At 41.4% G+C, this 20,079-nt stretch overlaps 1 protein-coding gene across 1 annotated transcript; it reads left to right on the top strand.

Annotated features, from left to right (window-relative positions):
* Window positions 1–481: 481 nt before the first annotated feature.
* Window positions 482–18,661, top strand: WDR78 (WD repeat domain 78). The gene is made up of 17 exons (XM_032192381.1): window positions 482–519; window positions 997–1,156; window positions 2,145–2,218; window positions 4,006–4,118; window positions 4,345–4,501; window positions 5,987–6,126; window positions 7,307–7,456; window positions 7,952–8,143; window positions 9,373–9,623; window positions 10,981–11,067; window positions 12,817–12,968; window positions 14,021–14,178; window positions 14,378–14,499; window positions 15,179–15,277; window positions 15,947–16,173; window positions 17,060–17,213; window positions 18,596–18,661. Exons 1-17 carry the CDS (start codon window positions 485–487, stop codon window positions 18,638–18,640), a joined length of 2,316 nt encoding a protein of 771 aa, XP_032048272.1. The 5' UTR covers window positions 482–484; the 3' UTR covers window positions 18,641–18,661.
* The last annotated feature ends 1,418 nt before the right edge of the window (window positions 18,662–20,079 follow it).

A 20,079-nucleotide genomic window follows, 5' to 3' on the forward strand; every position in this document is an offset into this window, starting at 1 on the left:
CCCGCGTGGGGAGCGCGGCACAACGCAGCCACCCCGCCGGGCTCCGCGCAGCCGAGCCCCCCGGTGTCCCGCTGCCCTGCCCCGGTACCGCGGGGCCTTCCGCACCTCACGGAGCGGCGGCGGCCGCCTCCCCGCTGCTCCCGGGGCTGCGGTGGGAGGCGGGAGGAGGCGGCGCGCTGCCGCCCGGCCGGACGAGGAGCTCCGCGCTCCGCTGACGGCGAAGGGCGGGCGGGGGCGGGCGGGCAGAGCAGCCCGGCGGGGCGCAGAGGCCCGGCAGGGACCGGGGCCGGGGCAGGGCCAGGCCGCAGCCGCCGCCGCCGCTCCCGCTCCCGCCGCAGCCTCCGCCGGGCGCCAGCAGAGCGCGGCCCGCGCGCGCCGCGCCCGCGCCAATCGGCGGCGCCCTTCTTGGCGGCCAATCGGCGCGCCGCGTCTTGCGGCCGCGTTGCCATGGTGACCGCGGGACGCGCTGCCCAACGCCGCCGCCATGCTGGGCCCCGCCGCGGCCCGGCGGCTCTCCGGGTGTGTGGGCACCGGGAGCGGGGCCCCGCCGCTCCCCTGCACCCCCCCGGCGGATCCGGCCCGGTGGGGAAAGCCGGGGAGCCCCTGTGTCCTCCCGGGCCCTCCCAGCGCGGCCCCGCACAAGCAGACCCCATTAAAACGCTTCACGCTGCGGCCTTCTCCCCCCCCTATCTCCTCCTTACCTGTGAGGAAAGCCCCTCCAGACCCAAATCGGGGATTTTTCCCCAAAAAGCCACCTTATTCGTTCATTATCCATCATCCCAAGAGGTTTAAAAAAGCCACGGTGCTCGTTTTATTTGTCACTCATCATCCCAACTGGTTTAAAAAAAGAAGAGCCACGTTACTCCTTTAATTTCTTATTCCTCCTCCCAAATGGTTCCAATGCAAGTTAAGGAATGGGTGGGCTCATAGATCACATTTGGTGGTTGTGTTCTGTTTTGTTGTGTGTTGTGTCACTGCTTCTAATCCCGACTGCAGTGTCCGACAAGGATCGGGAACAAGCCTGGGCATCCAAAGAAGAGGCAGCATCGCAAGCAGCATGTACACGGGCAGGGCAGCGAGACGCGGGAGCCAGTTCTCCATTTCCTATGGCAAAGCTGCGGACAAAAGGTCTCCCGTGGAGAAGTACGCTGTGCGGGTGAGAAACCACTGACACCGGCGCTGGAAAGGTTTAGGTGTCAGTCACTGGGGATTTTAAAAGTTGTCAGAAATGAAGTGGGAGTGGGAAGAGGAAAGAAAAGGCCTGGCTGAAGTTGCAAAGCTGTGGAGAAAATGATCCGAGAGCTTTTCATACATTCCGAAACGGTGACCATCAGTGCCCAAAAACAATCTGCAAGAATAAAAGCAAAGCAGTTAAGCATCCTTGTTTCTCCACGGTATAAAACCCCAAAGAGTAACATGGTTTGCTTTATTTTTTCTATTTTTTAAAACTTTCTATTAGTTGTGTTGCGTTGTGTTTTTTTTTCTGGTGCTTTGGGGCAAGGGGCTGCATCTGACTTGAGAGACTCCCAGCAGTCCGCTGTATAAGCCAAACATACATTCTACATAAATTAACAAAAACAGCATTTTAAAGTAAGTAGTTACTTTAAAAAAAAAAAAAAAAAGCATTTAAGCACAGTATGATATTCTTTTTCACATATTTGCCTGCACTGAGTTGAAGTTAAGCGACTTAAACTAACACTTCTGCTTTAAGAACTGCTGCTTTCAAACCTCCAAGAGATATGGTAACTGTGGCATCCATATGCATTTGCCTAAAAAATGGGAGATACCCATAGCATAATTTGAGAGTCCTGTTCAAAGACCTTGCTGAATACCTTACAGCAGAGTGATCTTTTGAGCAGTATAATAATAATAATAATAATAATAATAATAATAATAATAATAATAATAATAATAATAATAATAATAAAAGATGAGTTGTTTCTCTGGTTGCTTTTGCTGTACCGTTAATTTGATATTAGCATGTTAGGCATCATTTGCACGCCAGGGTTACCCGTCTGCTCTGTCAGAGGGTGAACACCTCCCTGCCCTGCATTGTTTCAGATAAGATAAAACGTTGTGTGTGTCATCACTGTCACTTTTGGGATGGCAGTGAAACTACTCTCATTATTTAAACATCTCTTCAGGTTTTTGATGATGAAGGAAAGGACGTGACACCCCACCCGCTCTTCCATTCAGATCCCGATGCTGCTGTACCCAGGCAAGCCAAGCTCCTAGCATCAAGTGATTGCTCTGGGGCCACAGGGTCAGGTTTTCTCTTTTCCCATGCATCAGACAGGAGGGGATGGTAATTTTGTAGACCCCTTCTCAAGGTAAGTCAGTTAGCTGTTGCCTCCTAGCTCCTGTCTCACAGAGTACCGATCCTGCAATGGTCACACGTCTGCTCTTCAGAGGGGAGGAGAGCTGGAATAATTGTGCAGGGCTATCAGTTATACTGTATTACCGAAATACATACATTTACTTGTCATAGTCATGATTTAAAATTTGAGGAAAAGTAAGAAATAGAATAAGTGCAATTGATCAGTACCAGTGACTAAGGCTGGTTCTGTGTAAGAACTTGCTGAACGCTGATACAACAGTTGAAAGCAGACTGCAGCATACACTGCTGTGTTACTTCAAATTTTATTCAAATTCTCCTTCCTAAAGCACGTTCTTCTATGTAACATTCTAATATGGACCATTTTTAGAGATGGAACATGCATCACAGTTTGAAAATGCAGACCTCCATCCTACAGGTTTTGTACCGGTTAGGCCTGCATGCAAAGCTACGTCAGAACCTCTGCACAAATACATGATGAAGCACTATCCCAACGGTAAGGGAAGCTGTGTTCCAGCTGTCTGAGCAAGACTGCACAGCTAACAAGGGGCCCTTGCAGCTTTTCCATATGCTGCCCCAGCTCTACCTTCCTCACACTTCTGTCTTCGCAAACTGGAATGCGTCAAGACTTAATTAAAAACCTCTTTTGTGTTTAAAATGAGAAATAATGAGCCACAGCACTTTGTCAGATGGTGTGTACACAGTCAGAATGCATGGAGAGGAGATTCTATTTATTTAGTCCTGGGGGCTAAAAGACAAGTAAAGTCAGCAATGGAAGAAAAAAACCACTACAAGTTAAATCAATGTTATTTAATGTTTTCTTTGGCAAAGTTAATGCCATTGTAATTTCTGAGAAAGAGAGATTGCTCGTTGAGAACTTTGTCATGCTTCCTAGGGTGGCTGATCATAAGGGGTAATCCTAGAGGTAGGGATATTGAGCAGGAGCAAATATACACAAAAAACAGCTTAAAAATACACAGTATCTCCTGAAAAATAACTACGTCCCTTTTGGAGACTAGAGCTCCTAATTTAAAAGATGAAATGATTTTACTTTAGTTTTAAATACAAATCTTAAAAATGTCTTTTCAAATGCCTCTTGTATGCTTACAGTTGCTCACACTTAGCTTTTGAGGAAGAGAAATCTGCTAAAAAAACTCTCAACTGTACATCAGTTTTGAGTTTTACTTCTAGTTATTATCACAGCTATCCCCTCTATGAACATTATCTACTTTTTTAACAAGCTAATCCCTTCAAATGAGTTTCTTGTGTATTTCAAAGACCTTTTGGCACATGCAAAGCCCCAGAGGATCTTAATTCCAGTTGAGAACCGTGCTATCTGTAGATAGGTGTTATCACACAGCAGGTAACCAACACTTTGTGTTACTGCATGCTAAGAATGAATCTGAAGCTCACCAGCTTCTTTTCCATCAGCTATTTAATGCCTTGGGATATGCTGTCAGAGGAATTCTTCCTTTTTAAGTCTTTTTCAATCCATTTCATTATTTTCTTTGTAAAGCCTTCTATGACTCCTTTCACAAGGCAGGCATTCCTGTGTGTGCTATTACAGTCTTCTGTGGTTTATCCTGATAACAACGCTGCTATTTTTGTAGCGCTTTGCTAACTGACATCTGGACTCTCACGTACCATTTCTGCTTATTTCTTTGTTACAGAAGGACGTGTGGAAGCAGCAGTATTTCTAAACCAAACGCATCACCAATGGAGTCCATACTAGATGAAACTGTAGAACCTGACTCTCAAGGAGACACAGATCTTAGCTTATCTGGTAAAGAACATACACTGCATAATTACAGATTTAAACTGTTCTTTGCAGCACCGAGATTTGTGAGAGACTGCAGTCACAGTGCATGCGAAATGCCCAGCACTACAAAGGAACCCAGTGCCTCACAAGTTTTGGCTCCTGATCACTGCCACGCTTTTAGAATTAATTTGCCTTCTTTTAAAGGTAGAGCAGAAAAAGTCTCGCTTGCTAACCTCACATAATTTGTCAGATGTGCAGGTGAGGCCAGAGGAGATAAAAGAACAGCTGACAGAAGAAGACTTAGATAGGAGAGTGGATATTTATCTCACGGAGACGGAAACTATCTGGATGTTGGATATGCCATCTGTTGTGGCGTCTGTAGAATCAGAAGATGCGGGAAGAATTCTGTACGTATATTTGTAGTTGTTTACATGCGTGTAGCATGCTCAGCACACCCCATTTCTCCTGATCACAAAGTCCTGAACAGGCTGCTCACACATAGGTTCAGTGTTTTGACTACTACAGCCTGCCATTTCATCTTTGTCTGAAGCCATATTGGGCTGAATTCTCTCTTTTGACAAGACTGTCTACATTTTTTAACACCTCCATTTTGCTGATCAAGTTCACGTCCTCTTTCACTGGTAAATGAATGCAGATTAGCAAAAGCAGGGGATGCTGACAAGAGAACACACAGGGAATGGGGGAAAGAGAAGATGGAGAAGTGGGGTATACATGAATTTAATAATTTAACAATAAGAAACTGTAAACCTCTGGACTGATTATAATGTTTAGCTTTACAGCCAATAATTTCTTAATAACAAAGATAGAAACAACCTAGGCAGCTCTTGGCTTCTTCTGAAGCTCTTTTCAGTGCTTCTAGCTAGAAGAAACCTCACCCACCACAGCTGATCCTGCCTTTTAAAATGTTATGCCTCCCCTCGATAATACCTGGTTTGTTCCCACTTCGGAGTCTCCTCCCTGAACTGGCATGAACTTTGGTAGGGAGTTAACCCAGAAGGCACAGGTTTTTTGGCTTTTACCCAGGAGCTGACTGTGACAGAGTGCAGCAACGTTGTCTGTGATGGATGTCAGACTGCTAGACTTGTCACACAGCTTTTGTAGACGTACACCCCAAAAGCTGGGATGCAGCTTACTGCAGCTGGCAAGTTAAACAGCTTAAATAAATGAGTTTTTTTCTGCTAAAATACGAAGTTTGTGGTAGGACTCCAACCCCCACTGTCTGTGAATCACACTGGAGTAATTTTTTGGGGAAGAAGGAAGAGGAAGAACATTCATTCTATGAATCAGACGTAGCTGGTGTACACAGCACATACTGCCAACTCTATAGGAACAGGCAGTGACTGTTCCTGAATGCAGCAACCTGTTGGTGGATTAAGGCCAGGTATAATCCACGTCTGCTGTTAGAATACTGAAACCAAGATAGTAGAAAATGCTTCACAGTTCCCACTGACCATTTCTGCAGACCCGAGGGCTGTAAGAAATAGAAATGTACTAATTCATTTTTGTCTCTTGGAAGCACTGCCTTTCACTCCCAGGTGACAAGAGCTGTGTATTTCTGAACTCATCTGGATTCTGCCCAAGCTCAAAGGTAGTTGGAGTAGAGATTTTTGCTAAGGCCCATCTCTACAGGCTATTTCTGTTTCAGAACAGCAACTCAAAGTCAGAAATAGCTGCTGAGAGGTGGTATGTGGAGTGAAACAAAATCCATAACACCCCCTACCCTCCCCCCCCCCCCAAAAAAAAAAAAGAGCAATAAACTTAATGACATGGACTATACTCTTCTGTTCAACTTGTGCTAAATGACATTGAGAAGCTGAATGCAAATGTTTTTCAGAAAGCAAATGTACACTTTTTTTTTTTTTTTTTCCAAGGGAGCGTAATAAGATTTATGTTGACATTTGCAAAAATAGACCTGGTAATGATCGCTTTGCAGAAAAAATGATGCAAACCATTAACGGAGCTGCAAAGAACAAGGAAGTACAATGTGACAAAATCGTCATGGAAGATAAAGGTAAACACTCTGAGTACCATATAGGAAAGGCTATTTAATAAGACCAGGCTCCCATTTACTACAAGTTCCCTTGCCATTTGTATCCTTGGCAGTTGGGTTTATTATTACATTTTGTTTCCTCATTAAATATTAACGTGGGAAAACATTAGCATATAGCTAGGCGTGGGACCTCAGAAGACTCCCCCCACACAGGTAGGACAGTGAGGAAACCTTTCTTTTCTTTCTGTCATCTCTAAGAAGGAAAAGATGTTTCACCAACTTTCACTTCCAGAGCTTTAAGTTCAGACAGGCTAGTGTGATGGTGGTGGCCTTCTCTGCCTCTCCTAATACTTGAAAATCAGTACTGGTACACTGTATCTGTTGCAATAAGAGCTACCTAAGACCTGCTGTGTCCTGCCTGCCTCTCCAGTTTACAGAGTGCTTCTTAGGAGGCAGAATTTCACCTAATATTCATCTATGCCCTTGAAATATGAAAGTAAACAGTTCCCATTTCTCCTCTTAACTTTTTAGTGACACTAGTTTGCATTTCTATTTGTCATAATACAAAGAAGAAAACTTCTGTTATAAGATTTAAAATAGTGAGGAAAACAGAAAATCTTGGCAGTCTCACAAGAAAATGCAATTTTACAAAATGTTCAACTTCAGTGCTGTAAAAAATTTAGAAGAAATATCAAGTTTGTGTGTGTGTGTGTGCTGAGATTTGCTCACTATGGATCTTTTGTTTGTGTGGGAGGCCAAAGAAAACTATGGGGAATGCTATTCCAAACATTTTTGTTTTGTGTTCTTTACTGTATGTAAAACAAGTGAAAAAAATATCAAAAGGAGAAGTAAAATACATATTAATCTGGTTCGAAAACAAATCTTTCCCTTTTTGTGTGCCTTCAGCGTCAGCAGGGCTCATTCCAACCCATGTTGGAAGAGCTGAGCGCACAGAGGCAAGGTTACAGAGCAGTTCTGTGGGGAGATGGCCCCGCTGAAGGGAACCCACACACCCAGAAGACCGTGCTGCAGCCAATGTGGTCACACAGCAGCTCTTGCTGCTGTCTGACCCTCAGTTTTGAAGCCCCCCTGCCAAACAGTTGGGTGTATTGTATAAAAAGTAAATCTTGCTCAGCTGTAATTTTTTATAACGATGTACAGAAATGAAGGGCTTTTATAATACCATATAATTAATTTCTAGGGGTGGTGGTCACTTCCTGGGACTTGTATGATTCCTTTAATGTGTTAGAAATAGAATCTGCATCAAAAGGAGAAGCCACAAATGGGAAGAGTAGCACATCTCATACAACTACAAAGCATGACCAGACTGCATTGGTGACTTCTGCCAGAGGTAACATTTTTCTAGGAGGTTTACATTTCTGCAGTGTTTTCATCCTTCTAAACCATGTATATCTCTCTGTTTCATGGTACAAACTACATGAAAAAAATGCTCGGTCTGCCTGTCTGGCACTTGAAGGAGAGATGGCTAAAGATTCTCAGACAGATCTACACCAAGACCTTTTCTATACAATCCCTTTATAAACCGTCTTAAATAAAGATAAATAATCGGTGACAAAGTTTGATGGTACAAAGTTACTTGTAAAGTAGAAAGTAGAAGCAAAACACAAATGGTGAAAAATTCTAGAAGTATCTCATCATATTGAACATTTGAGCAGTAAGAGAAAACAAAACTAAAGCAAGAAAAAAATAATAGCAGAGGGATGTTTTGATGACAGGTTCTTCTACGCTTTTCGTAGGGGAGGAAGAGGAGACTGCTTATCTCTGACTTTTATGTGCAAAATGTTATCACATTAAAACTGCATTTTCCAATATTATCTGTTTTCAGGCAACATAACTTCTGTGACTACTTTGGAACGTGCTGCTCTTGCCAGAACCCATAAAAAGGAGAAAAACCATTTAGAAGCTATATTGACATCAGAAAAATTTCAGCAGGATTTATTTTTCATGGAGAGGGTTCTAATGGAAAATATTTTTCAACCCAAACTCGCAGCTTATCGACAATTTCCTGTCCTTATAGGTTAGTTTCTTATTGGCTACCCCATTTTCAGCACAAGGCTTTGCATACTATTGAATGTCAAGGTGTCCCTCATTGATGGTCTTCACAGATGACAGGTCATTTAAGAAACAGACAAAAGAGTTTATGAAATGTCAACACCAATTTTGCAGCTTTACACTCACTTCAACAGACATTCCTACAATACTTGGTGGAAGAACGGAATAAATGTGTTTAGAGCTTGAATTACTCGAGATATTGGTCAGACTTGTTTCCTGACAGCTAAGATACAATAATTCTGCTATTTCTCCAAGTTTTTTTAAATTATTTTTTGATTTTTTTTTTTATAAATTGGTCTAGACTGATGGTAAACAGAAGTGTTAGCTTGATAGATGTTCAGTTTCTAACAAAGTGCATTCATTGCAGAGGTGTTACCTGGACCCAAGCACTAAGTAATATAGTACCTTATACAGGAGTTCCAAGTTAACACAGGAATAATTTTTTATTTCTGTGTTATTAAAAAAAATATTCTGAAAAAGCAGATTCAAACTGATTTACAGTATTGTACCTTTTCATATTATACAGAGTTTCAGATTCACAGGCAACAAACCTGTTATATTCTGTCACTAACTGGCTACTGGCTAGTTGGAGCGTGATAATGACTAGGACTTTTGTTCTGTCACTAGGACAGTTATTGTGTTGTAATTTTGTTAACAGTAATCTGGGGTCATTTTATGATTTACATATTACATAAAGTAAACAAAAAAAGCACTTAACAGTCTAAAAATATTCTCTACACTTAGTTTTGCCAAATAACGAGCAACTTTCATTACAGTACATGTAACTTAGCTAAGGTGTTACAACATCAATGCTTAAGTATGTCCCTTTAAAAATTGGTATCTGACTTGATAAAGACCCTGTTTAAACTAGTTTTCTTAATGCAAGATATTAGAAACATTCCTGGTGGGGTGGACATAAATTCATAACTGCTAGTTGCTAGGTAGCTAAATCCACTCTTTAAGCTCCTTGAACATAACTGGCACACTACAGCCTGATCCAGACATCTTTTATGGCCCTGCCACCATCTTAACCATAGTTTTAGTAGTTAGGGTGTCTTAATGCCTCACATCTTCCCTTTTTCATTTTTGCTGTAAAATATTTGCTGAAATGACATTTTTTTCTGGGAGGTGAATGACTGGAGTTAAATAGGTGAAGTGTAATTATTCAGATTCTACTGTATTTATGCATTTTAGATCCTTCTGTTACATCAGACAATGCCGGTACAGTAGTTGCTGTGAAAGAAGCTAAACGGGAAGAGCATGACAAGGGAAAGAAGGATAAGGAAGAGCAGAAGGAAGCACTTATTGACCCATCAATTCCATCAGATCTAAATAAACCCGTGGAAGAAACTGTACCTCCCAGTTTGGAACAACTATGGTCATATACGTGTGATTTAACTAAGGGTCTCAATGTGAGCAGCATGGCTTGGAACAAAGCAAACCCAGTGAGTTAACAAATTGCTTCTTCTAAGCTGTTTACGTAGAGGTGTACGTGATTGTCAGGGTATATCAACTCCTGATTTTTATATACTTTGCTGGGAGGGATCTCAAATTGCTGGATGCATCCCTACAGTCAGGTGGGTTGTGTTTGCATCCCAACATCTGTATCCTGTCCTTCCTTATAGCAGTATCACTACATTATTCTACAGGTTGGACAGCTGCCTTAGGCTTTCCTTACACCTGTATCACAACAGCTTTAATTGGTCAAGAACACATCAGTTTACCATGGATAGTCACCCAAACAACAACATTAAGATAATAAACTTGGTCTATTACAGAATTGCAAGTCGAAGTATAAACCCCTGCCACTGAACTATTGCCCTTGATGGAGTTTATTCATGATGGTTTAGAGACCACATCTTTGTTTCTAATAGCAATCTCCCAAGAAAGCTGCATTCATCAAGATTTAAGCAGAAGATGTGTAATAACAGGTGCAGATTTTTGAGCAGCTGGCCTGAGTTTATTTAATTTGATTTCGGTGGAGGTGAGAATGGCTCGGACATCTCCACTTTCAGAGTAACGTAAGGCTTAGTTTTTCAACAGAGCTCTCTTAGAGCTGCAACAAAAATAATGTGTAGAAGGAAGGTAAAAAGCAGGTGAAGATGAGAAACATAAAACCATTCAGATTTTCCCATGGGGAAAAAAGAGAAAATGGAGAACATTGCATAATGTAAACACACCAGATCCCCAAACGTAACGAAGTATGACACACTTAACAGACTTCAGGCTTAGCATTCTAAGGCAAACAAATACCCACCTACTTTCAGAATATTAGCTTCACAAACGGGTTGGTTTGTGTAGCAAAAATATAACTAATGAAGTTGAAGACTAAAGTCTTGATGCTGTTTCTTATTTTTCCTTATGGAAAAGAGTGAATGGAATTCATCAGACCCCACCATCAACAGCTGAGAGCTAAGTTTGAGATGATCATTGAAACTTCTTCTATAGCTAACATTGATAGGGAAGAGTAAAATTAGTATTAAATATTCTATTGAACACTGCGTATTAAAATGCACTTGTAGAATACTGTATATCCATCTTTGGAAAGGGACTTATTTTTTTAATGGCCTTGGGGAGAAAGGGTTGCAAACACAAGCGACAGTGACTATAATTGCCCTTTTAGTTGAACCAGTTTCTACTATTCTAGAAATTCTGTTTGCGAGTGTTATGCTGCTGGCATACAATATAAACATGTTTCCGAGCTTTGCACTCAGAGTCACTGTTAGTAGAAAGTTGCCTTTTAAAAATGTACAACTGAATGTCAAGTTAAACTGAGGTACATCTGTTAATCTGTGCTTTTAGGATCTTTTGGCTGTTGGTTATGGAGCGTTTGATTTTAAAGAACAGAAGAAAGGCTTGGCGTGCTGTTGGTCATTGAAGAACCCCATGGTAACAGCAGTATCAACTTTGTTTTCTTTCTTCAGTGCATTTTCCTGCTGTACTATTTCTGCTACATTTAATTCCTTCTTCCAAAAACAAACAAACAACCAAACCAACCAACCAACCGTCCACCCAAAACATAGGATCTAGCCAGTAAGGTTTAATTTGCTAGCCCAAACCACACATTTCTGGAAAACTGATTTTGACTGCACTACCTAGCGATGTGCTTAAGTCTTCACACAAAGAAAGTGCCTATAGGATGCAGTTTAGTTTCTGCACCTGTCCATCCTCTCAATTCACAGTGCCAGCAGAGGTGCCAACTGTTCTGGTGGTTTTGTAACGTGGATATCTGTTTGCAGGAACTGCACTCATTGTACGTAGGCCACCAAACAACTAACAGATGGTTACAGCTCTCAGGTAATACCAGTCTATTTTAGGCAACTTAACAACGCAGACCTCTATATCCCATTTCCAATTCCTAGGGCAACCTACCCAAGACTATAAATCAGTTTTGTTATTATTATGGGTAAACCCAGGTGTGCAGATCTTTCTGGAAAAAAAAAAAATATATATATATATATATATATTTTTTAGTCTGTAAGAGTCTTGAGCACAGAAAATGTGAAAATCAATCCATTTACCTTTTGTTTTTCAAACACTTGTTCAATTCTTGCAAACTCTGATTACAATACATCCATATTTTAAATTTAAAGATTATCATTTCCAATCCATTTTCTGTTATACAATGAAATTCTACGTTAGCCTGAAGGAAAAATATACAAAATTAAATATGTAATGTAACTTTTCATAACAGTGGCAAAAAGACAGTAGATTTCATTGATGTAATATTTACATTTTTATATATGCACCTGAAAAGTGATCCTTTCAGATTTTCTTTTAAATCTAGACATTTTTTTAAAAGTATCTTGGAATTTTCCAGTACAAAACGACACAGTAAAAATTATCTGATCACCAGTTGGATTTATTCTACAAACTTCCCTTGGCCAAAAATGTGCATTAGACTAATTTAAATCATGCAGGCTCAAACCTTCTCTAACTTTTGATGCATCGTTATCACATTGACAACAATTAAACATGTTTCCCTAGCATCATGATAGTCCTCAAGTGCCTAATGTTAAGAAATTAGACCTTGCATGCATGCTGAAATATAGTTCTTTGCAAACTGATACTTTGCTGTTTCACATTTCAAGAGATCAGTGCAGTGACTGTAAGGGTTTAACTTTATAGCAGAGCTGAATCAGTTCTTTGGTTATGAGGAAAAATAACACAAAAATACTGGTTTTACAGATTACCCGAGGTACGTTAGATTATATTGCATCTTCAGCTAAGGTTCTGCAATTAGAAAGTCACTTGCCTTCTAACTGCAAAATAGAAAACAATTGGAAGAACTTTCCAAAATGTTGTTTGTTTTAAAGAGAAAACAAACAACAACAAAACCCCCACACTGCACTAGGCTGAATCTTAGGGAACTTGTTTTTTAGGTAATTGGTTGGAATCTACTTCACAGTGTCATATTTCTGCACAGTCTTTATTTTTCCCTATCTTTATCAGCACACCAAGAAATAATAAATGGAACCATTCAGAATATAATCCCTAATTTTTGTCTGTAAGTAATCATTATGGCCATCGGTACTTTAATTTCCCAGCATGGCCTGGCAATTTATTATCTAGTGTTGAGAAGACCAAGGTAAATTAAGAAACTAACTCAAAACATTCTTGTATTTTTCTACTGGTCAGTGGCCAGAGCGTATTTTCCAGTGCGAGCATGGTGTTACTGCACTGGATTTTTCTATGGCAAGCCCGAACCTTTTAGCAGTTGGGATGTACAACGGTACCATCACCATCTATAATGTGCGGAGTTGTACCACCACTGCAATTCTGAATAGCAGGTAAGGCTGTGATTTGCTGTCTTATCCCACCGTGGTCAGGTCTTAGCTTCTCAGCTATGGATATTCCTATATTTGTTATTTGCTGCGTGAATAGCAATGCTTGCTAAGTAAAGCTTGCTTGTGAATACTCAGGGATTTTGTGTATTTTTTCATTTCCAACTTCTCATCAGTACCTTCCAGTTCTGACTGGAAATGCCTTTTTTAACACGTGGTATTCTCAAATAGTAGAGGTTTTGGGAGCAAAACGGAGGGCGCAAAAGATCTGTAATAGTGCATCATTGCCCAGAAAGGGACAGAGTGGGGAAACCAGACTTTTTTCCATCCACCTATTTACACTGATACAGCCAAATCCTCAGACACTGCCCTTCTCCATCTGCACTGCCATCACTCTCTCATCTTTTTTACTGCCACTAAATGCTTACATTAACACCAATACAAAACGAGTTCCCTGCAGTGGAAGGGAAAAATCAGTACTGTGTTCTAGCTTTTTAAGAAAGTGCAGCAAGTTACCACCTCTTATGATTTGATGTAGTCGCCATGTACTAAGTAGGACAGTCCTGCTTCAGTAAACAAAGACTTACTGGAGACTAGCAGTGGCTTTTGTGTTTTCTCAATGATTCCACTTGCCAAAAAAGGGAGCAAGACATAGACATAAAAAATAAGTGAGATAAGCAGGAATTACAAAGAAATGAGAGAGAAGGGATGATGAGGGAGACATTCGGCCTGAGGGCAGCTCACCAGGTCTAGGGAATTCTCCTACAGGACACGGATTGATTTAATGATCAGGCATCAATGAAAGGTGTGTCTACACATTAAAAAGGGTGCTGAAACTGAATATAAAACATGTCTGATAAACAAAAAAAAAATAAATCCTGGTGTAAACAGCTGGTACTGGGAGATACATACTTGTAAGAAAATCTAAATTGCATTTCTATCATAATACTTGACATTCATTAGAAAGTGGAAAGTTATTTCTACTTTATTTCCCAATTATTTTTCAGAAACGTTGTCTTTGTTGATACATGGTTTATTTTCTCTGTTTTTTGTCCCAGAGATTCTTCAGAAAGTCATACAGGTCCTGTATGGCAACTGAAGTGGTTGGAACAGGACAGCAACACAGCAGAGGATGACAAGAGAGAGAGATTAATCTCTGTCTCAGCAGATGGCCGACTAACCAAGTGGCTTGTACAGAAGGAACTAGATTGCACTGGTAAGCATTTTCCCCTGCAGCTTTTCTGCACAGGGCTAATACCTGGAATAGCAATTGCCTGATTTTATTTCAGGTGGCACTCTTTATACACAGTTATTATAAGCAAAACATTTAAGAGCTGTTGAGAATTCCAGAGAAGCATATGACAGTGCTATGAATAACTCATATCTGCTTGACAAAACTCTTGCTATTTGCACAGACCTGATGAAAATAAAGCGAGCAGGAAGTGAGAAGAAAAACTTACCACGTGAAAAGGAAAGGAAAAGTTTAGTTCCAATATCTCGGCAGGCAGCTGGAATGTGCTTCGACTTCCATCCAAAGGTAGGCTCAGCAAGTCCACTGGGGCTAAAGTACTGTACAGGAAAACTATGCAGCAGAGGTCCAATCCTCAGCACAAGCTACTGTAATATGCACTAGCCTGGGATTCAGCACTGGCATTTAAAGCATATTTCGTTTTGAAACAAATACTTCTTAGCTCGTAACAGTTTTGCCCCAACTGGATGATAGGGTAAACCACGTGAGTGATCTCTGAATGTGAGCAGCTGAATTGTTTCAGCCATGTTACTCACATTTGCTTTGGGCGAGATCCTGTGGTAGCTTTCCTCCATGTGTTGGTCAAAGCTGTGAGAATTTGGCTGTTCAGCATATCCCAAGTCTTGGACTCTGATGTTTCTGCCTCTCCAAAAATGCTTACCAGTGCAATTCAACTGATTTTTTTTTTTTGTGTGTGTGTGTGTGCGTGTGTATGTGCACAGAGCATTTGAAGACTCCATGCATTCATCCACATGAATCACAGAAAATCCAAGATTTTCAGGAGTCAAAGATCAGGCATATATGCTGCACAGCACACATGCAGGCAGCCCAAACCACAACGTCCTAGCAGCTCCACCTTAGTTCTTCAGAGGACTGTCACTGCCCAGACTCACCCAGTTCTGTACATATTTTTGGATAAGTCATAAGTAGGTTAATCCAACTTAGGTTATTTTTACTTTCATTTCAGGACACTAATTTTTATCTTGCTGGAACAGAAGAGGGTCTTATTCACAAGTGTTCTTGTTCATACGATCAGCAGTTTCTGGAGACATACAAAGGACATAAGGTGAGTGATGGATAGAAAAAAGTAATGAGAGCAGAAATGGCACTCAATAAAGTTTACCAAATTAATGGTTTCGTTGCTTTTAGTTCCTAAACAAAACACCTGCAATGAAAGAAAACTAAACTTCTTTTCTTACACAAGGAATGAGTTCCTGTAGCATGAAGTATCACAGTCTTACAGGATTACTTTCTACACTAGAAGCGTTTTTTAAAGTAATTTATTAAAGCTTGTACTAGAAACTGTTTTAAAGCTTTAGTTCTGGCATTGTTTAAATAGAACAGTCAGTGATTCGATTGTCCTGGAAACCACAGTTAAATAGCTTACATCTGAAAGAAAAATGCCAGAACTTTAACAGCACCTCCTATTTTTTACAAGTCTTTGCTTCATCCAAGAAGCTGCCCTTTCAGCATCAGCTTCTCCTAACAACAAGTGAAGGGACAGAATCAGCTGAATGCTTTTGTTCCCAAGACCTCTCTTCTCTTATCACATTGGCTGAATCCTAATTTCCTATGGGTACACATAAAACAATGCTGGTTTTGCTACTAAGGTCAGAGGACAGTTTGGGAGTTCCGTGAAAGGTCTGTGGGAAGAGAGCACTATTAAAAGCCATCCCATGAGGCTGTAGCTTTGGAGTAATACAAAGTTGTTTTTTGTTTCTTCCCAAACACCAAGGGTCCTGTGTACAAAGTCGCCTGGAATCCGTTCAGCACTGACATGTTCCTGAGCTGCTCTGCGGACTGGAGCATTAAGTTATGGCACCAGAACTCACAGACGCCCATTTTAACTTTCAGTTCCACCACCACTGTTGTTCATGACATTATGTGGTCGCCAAAATCAGTCTTTATATTTGCAGCAGTGAATGAAAGCAGAGTGGAAATTTGGGATCTCAGTGTCAGCATGTAAGTAACTACTTTTCTCAAAGAAGATTCTGAAACAATCTTCTTTTCTCAAAGAAGATTCTGAAACAATTTAAAGCACAGAGGCTGAACATTATTGCTTAAACAGTATTGCTACCAGATCATTACAAGTCCATGACATTTGTTTTGCTTGCTTAGCTACTGATAGAAGTATTACATTTTGTAAAAACAAATGCTAGTTATCAGAGAATTGTAATTATAAGAGAAGAAGCTGGGTCCCTCCAAAATGGTAGAGGGTAAAGTTGCTTTTCTGCTGCAAAAATGATAGGTTCTAGCACATCTACAGCCAAAAGAAAAATAACAAAACCAAACTACTTCAGACCTTTTGTAATGATGAGAGATTGTCAGAGGTTCGGATACGTCTCATGTTTTCCCACTATTGCAAAGCAGTTGAGAATCACTCATATTTTATGTAAGTTTAGTTAATCTTAGTCAATCTGTGGCATTGTACTACTGCTAGTATGAATTATTTAGTAATAATGACAGCATTAAGAAGCAGTGGAGGGGGAACCCACTGAATCTTGTGTTAGCAGAAAGCAAATTATTCATATTGTAAGAATATTAACACACACATAGTCCGCCCAAGTATTAGGCAACAGGACAGATTTTAGGCAACCAGGATATCTTAGTTAATAACAGCTGGAATTTTTGTTCTTGGTAGAGAACAAACAAAACATTGCCTCACTTCTTTACCCGAACAAAAATCCCACCCTCACTTCTTACTTTTGGAGTTAAGCTGGAAAATAAAAAGCAAAACATGCGGCGTTTATCAGGCCTGCACTACCACTAGACTTTGTGTGATAGTACACTCCAGGCAAATGTGATTTTACCTGTATCATCATCACTATCTGCCTTTCCTGTGTTGCAGCCTGGACCCTGTGATCACTCACTCTGGCAACCCAGAAGCAAAATTCACATCTGTCCTCTTTGCTAAGAACACCGACTGCCTGCTAGTAGGAGACAGTCACGGAGAAGTCAGCGTGTTTGAGCTGCAGAACCTGGCTGCTTCCAGCAGGACTAAGGTATGACTCCCTAGGAAGAGGTGCTGGTCCTCAGTGGTCTGCGTGTCTGGTACTTTGTTCTTCAGAAAGGGATTTCTGCTAAAGAATCTAGTTGACGATCTAGCTAGTAGATACTGAAATAGGTGGAATTGGATACAATCAGATGACCAGATTAAAAATTGAGGTGGTTCCTGCTCTTCTGCATGCCATGCAGACAGAAACCTCTCAAACCAGAAGGAACAGGTAAGTCAACTTCAGACTTCAGGTTGCACTTGATTGCAAATTCAGAGGTTCCCCACATTTGGGTTCGAGAGGACACGCGGGGCAGAGCCGGAGGCCTGAGCTCCCCCCGAAAGGCAGGTAAGTGGCAGAGTGCAGGAGCGACATGCCCTCTCCTGGCTGCCTGTAAGACAATCTCACCTCATCTCCCTGCTCACCGCCTGGAGCCCAGAACTGTACTGCTTGATGATCTCAGCTCTCCCTTCATCCTTTCAGCTTTGAGCAAGGAGCGTTGCCTTGCTGGACTTGCATTCTCACTTTGTAAAATAGCACTGGCACTTTTTAAAAGCACTTCTGAGTTACACAGTGCAAAACACTAAACAATTTTTTGGGAGGATGAAAATGCTGGTGTTAATCTAACTTTCATTCTTAGGGAATTAAGAATTAGTAATTTGTGATTACTAGCATTGCATTTAGAAGTTGTGGTAATTACTAGCAGCCTCATTTGCTAAGTACTGTAAACCACAGAGCAAGAAAGTACTTCCCTTGAAAACTGGAAGTGAGGCCATTGTTAACATAAGATAAATGTTTGTTTATTTGTTTGTTTTCTCCCTTACAAGTTACCGTAAAGCAGTCCAAATCCTCTGAACAAAAGTTTTTCTGCCAATAAGTGTATAGGAATCATTTTCTGGGTATATCAGTGCTTCATTTCAGACTTGGGAGATGTGGCACAACTGGGGACTGAGTCCCAGAGCCTCATTAGACAGGGTTCTAATGAGCATGGACCCTCTCATTAGTGCAACTAGTACTAAAGAAAGATTATTATGGCAGGGGCAATCACTTCTAAGTACAGCTACCACACATATATCACCTTTAAAGTTATTTTGCTTTATAAACAAGATAGTATATTTATGCTCTCTAAGTATGATACTACAGACGCAATCCAAACAGGCCTGCCAAGAAGTGCTATTTTCAAGAAGCTCTGTTAGAGGTGAGCATAGTTTTCACAAAAGGCCAAAGAAGAATCAGCTAACATAATACGAACTGCCTCAGCCTGCTTTCTGGATGTTCATTACACAAGCGATTCTGTTATCAGTTTGTAAATAGGATTTTTGCATTTTTTATGCTGCAATCGCACTGCCATGCAGCCTTTTTTGTTTTCCATCTCACTTTTTATTTTACAGGTTGATGCCTTATATGATGTAATCAGTCCCGCTCTAACTACTTAACAGTAGCTAAATGACACCACTTCCCAGTCAGCAAACAGTAGGAGAGACTTCTGGTAGTATTATCATAAAGTGTTTATTGCTTTTAAATTCATTAAAATCTATATTTGGAACCATATGCGTTGGAAATCTTGAATGGTGGAAATTTTCCCCAGGAATCCCCCCCTCACGTGATCAGGCTGTTGTATTAATACACAGAGGGCTTCCCCTGTAATACAGATAAGGCAATAGAAAGGCTTCCATTAAAGTATTTTTTTCCTTGGGTTACTCAAAAAGCATAAATGCCCCAAATCCCCTCCTGTGCTGGCCACTCATCAGGAAACAGAATACCCCCTAAATCCAGGCTGAGGTCCTACAACACAGCCATTTGCAGTCCTTGTCTTCTGTCGGGATCTCAGATCCGCCTTGTCTGCCACCCCATAACCCACAGCTAAGGCTGAAAGCCACGCTTTGAAAGGCATCAAGTGCTCCTGCCACCTGCAGATCGCCCCACACTAGGCAGGATTAGGGGCTGACTTCTTCACCCTGACAAACCTGAATGATGTAAAATCACAGTTTAAATTCATTGTGCTCCACGCTGACACTTTTCTCAAAGATCCTCATACGAGACAGCGGCGTGGCTGTGGAGCAAAGGATTGACTTCAGCACCTCTGGAAGCCAGATCTGTGCTTTTAGAAACGTCACCACCTCCCCCAGACCCTCCCCAGCAGCGGGAGAGCCGAAAGCTGTTGGTGGGAACTGGTGAGGAAGTAGAAAAGCTGCAGCCTGAGCCGGGAGCTCAGGGCGCTTCCGCTGCTGCAACCGCTGCTGTTGGGTGACAGCGAGGGCTGGGATGGGAGCTCTGGTCAGCGTGGAGCAGTCCAGGCTGTCTGCTTGGGGGCAGAACAGAAGAATCTGAAACACAGCACACATTGGTGCACACTAACACACGCACAAAATGCCCAGCGGGCCACCAGCCGCACCATGGTGCCTTAGAGGATTTTTGCACAAAATCTGGAACATTTTTAAAGATGAGTCGCTAAGAACATGAGCGAGGTTACAGCCGCAGAAGAGATCAGCACAGCAGAGATCCCCTGTCACAGGAGCTCGGTGCAGTAAAGTGCTCTGCCTGTCAACTGGCAAAGGCAATAGCTGCCAGCTCCTGAGAGCATTATGTGGGGAGACATATATTTTATAGATACAGGACATTCGGGCTCTCATTAGGCTCACAGTAAATGCTCAACATTTAAACACATCACTGAAGTTAAAGATCATTTGTGATGCATTAACATCCACTTCCTTCTGCAGCCTGCACATTACACAACCTGCACGCAGGCTTAGCCTTGACGTGAGATGAATCTTCGTGCATCGCAAAGACATCCAGCCATTAAGGTGAATCATGTGTTAATCATTAGTTAATCATTATTACAAATTAGATCAAAATGCACCATATATTTTTCATC

Source organism: Aythya fuligula, chromosome 8 (genome assembly GCF_009819795.1).
Source record: "Aythya fuligula isolate bAytFul2 chromosome 8, bAytFul2.pri, whole genome shotgun sequence".
Taxonomy (NCBI): Eukaryota; Metazoa; Chordata; class Aves; order Anseriformes; family Anatidae; genus Aythya; species Aythya fuligula.

What these genes read in the sequence shown, in the direction of transcription:
- WDR78 (XM_032192381.1), top strand. Translation starts at nt 485, where the DNA reads ATGCTGGGCCCCGCCGCGGCCCGGCGGCTCTCCGG. An exon ending in CTTGGAACAAAGCAAACCCA is followed by an intron (nt 9,624 to 10,980) that starts GTGAGTTAACAA and finishes CTGTGCTTTTAG; the next exon opens with GATCTTTTGGCTGTTGGTTA. An exon ending in AGACATACAAAGGACATAAG is followed by an intron (nt 15,278 to 15,946) that starts GTGAGTGATGGA and finishes CCAAACACCAAG; the next exon opens with GGTCCTGTGTACAAAGTCGC.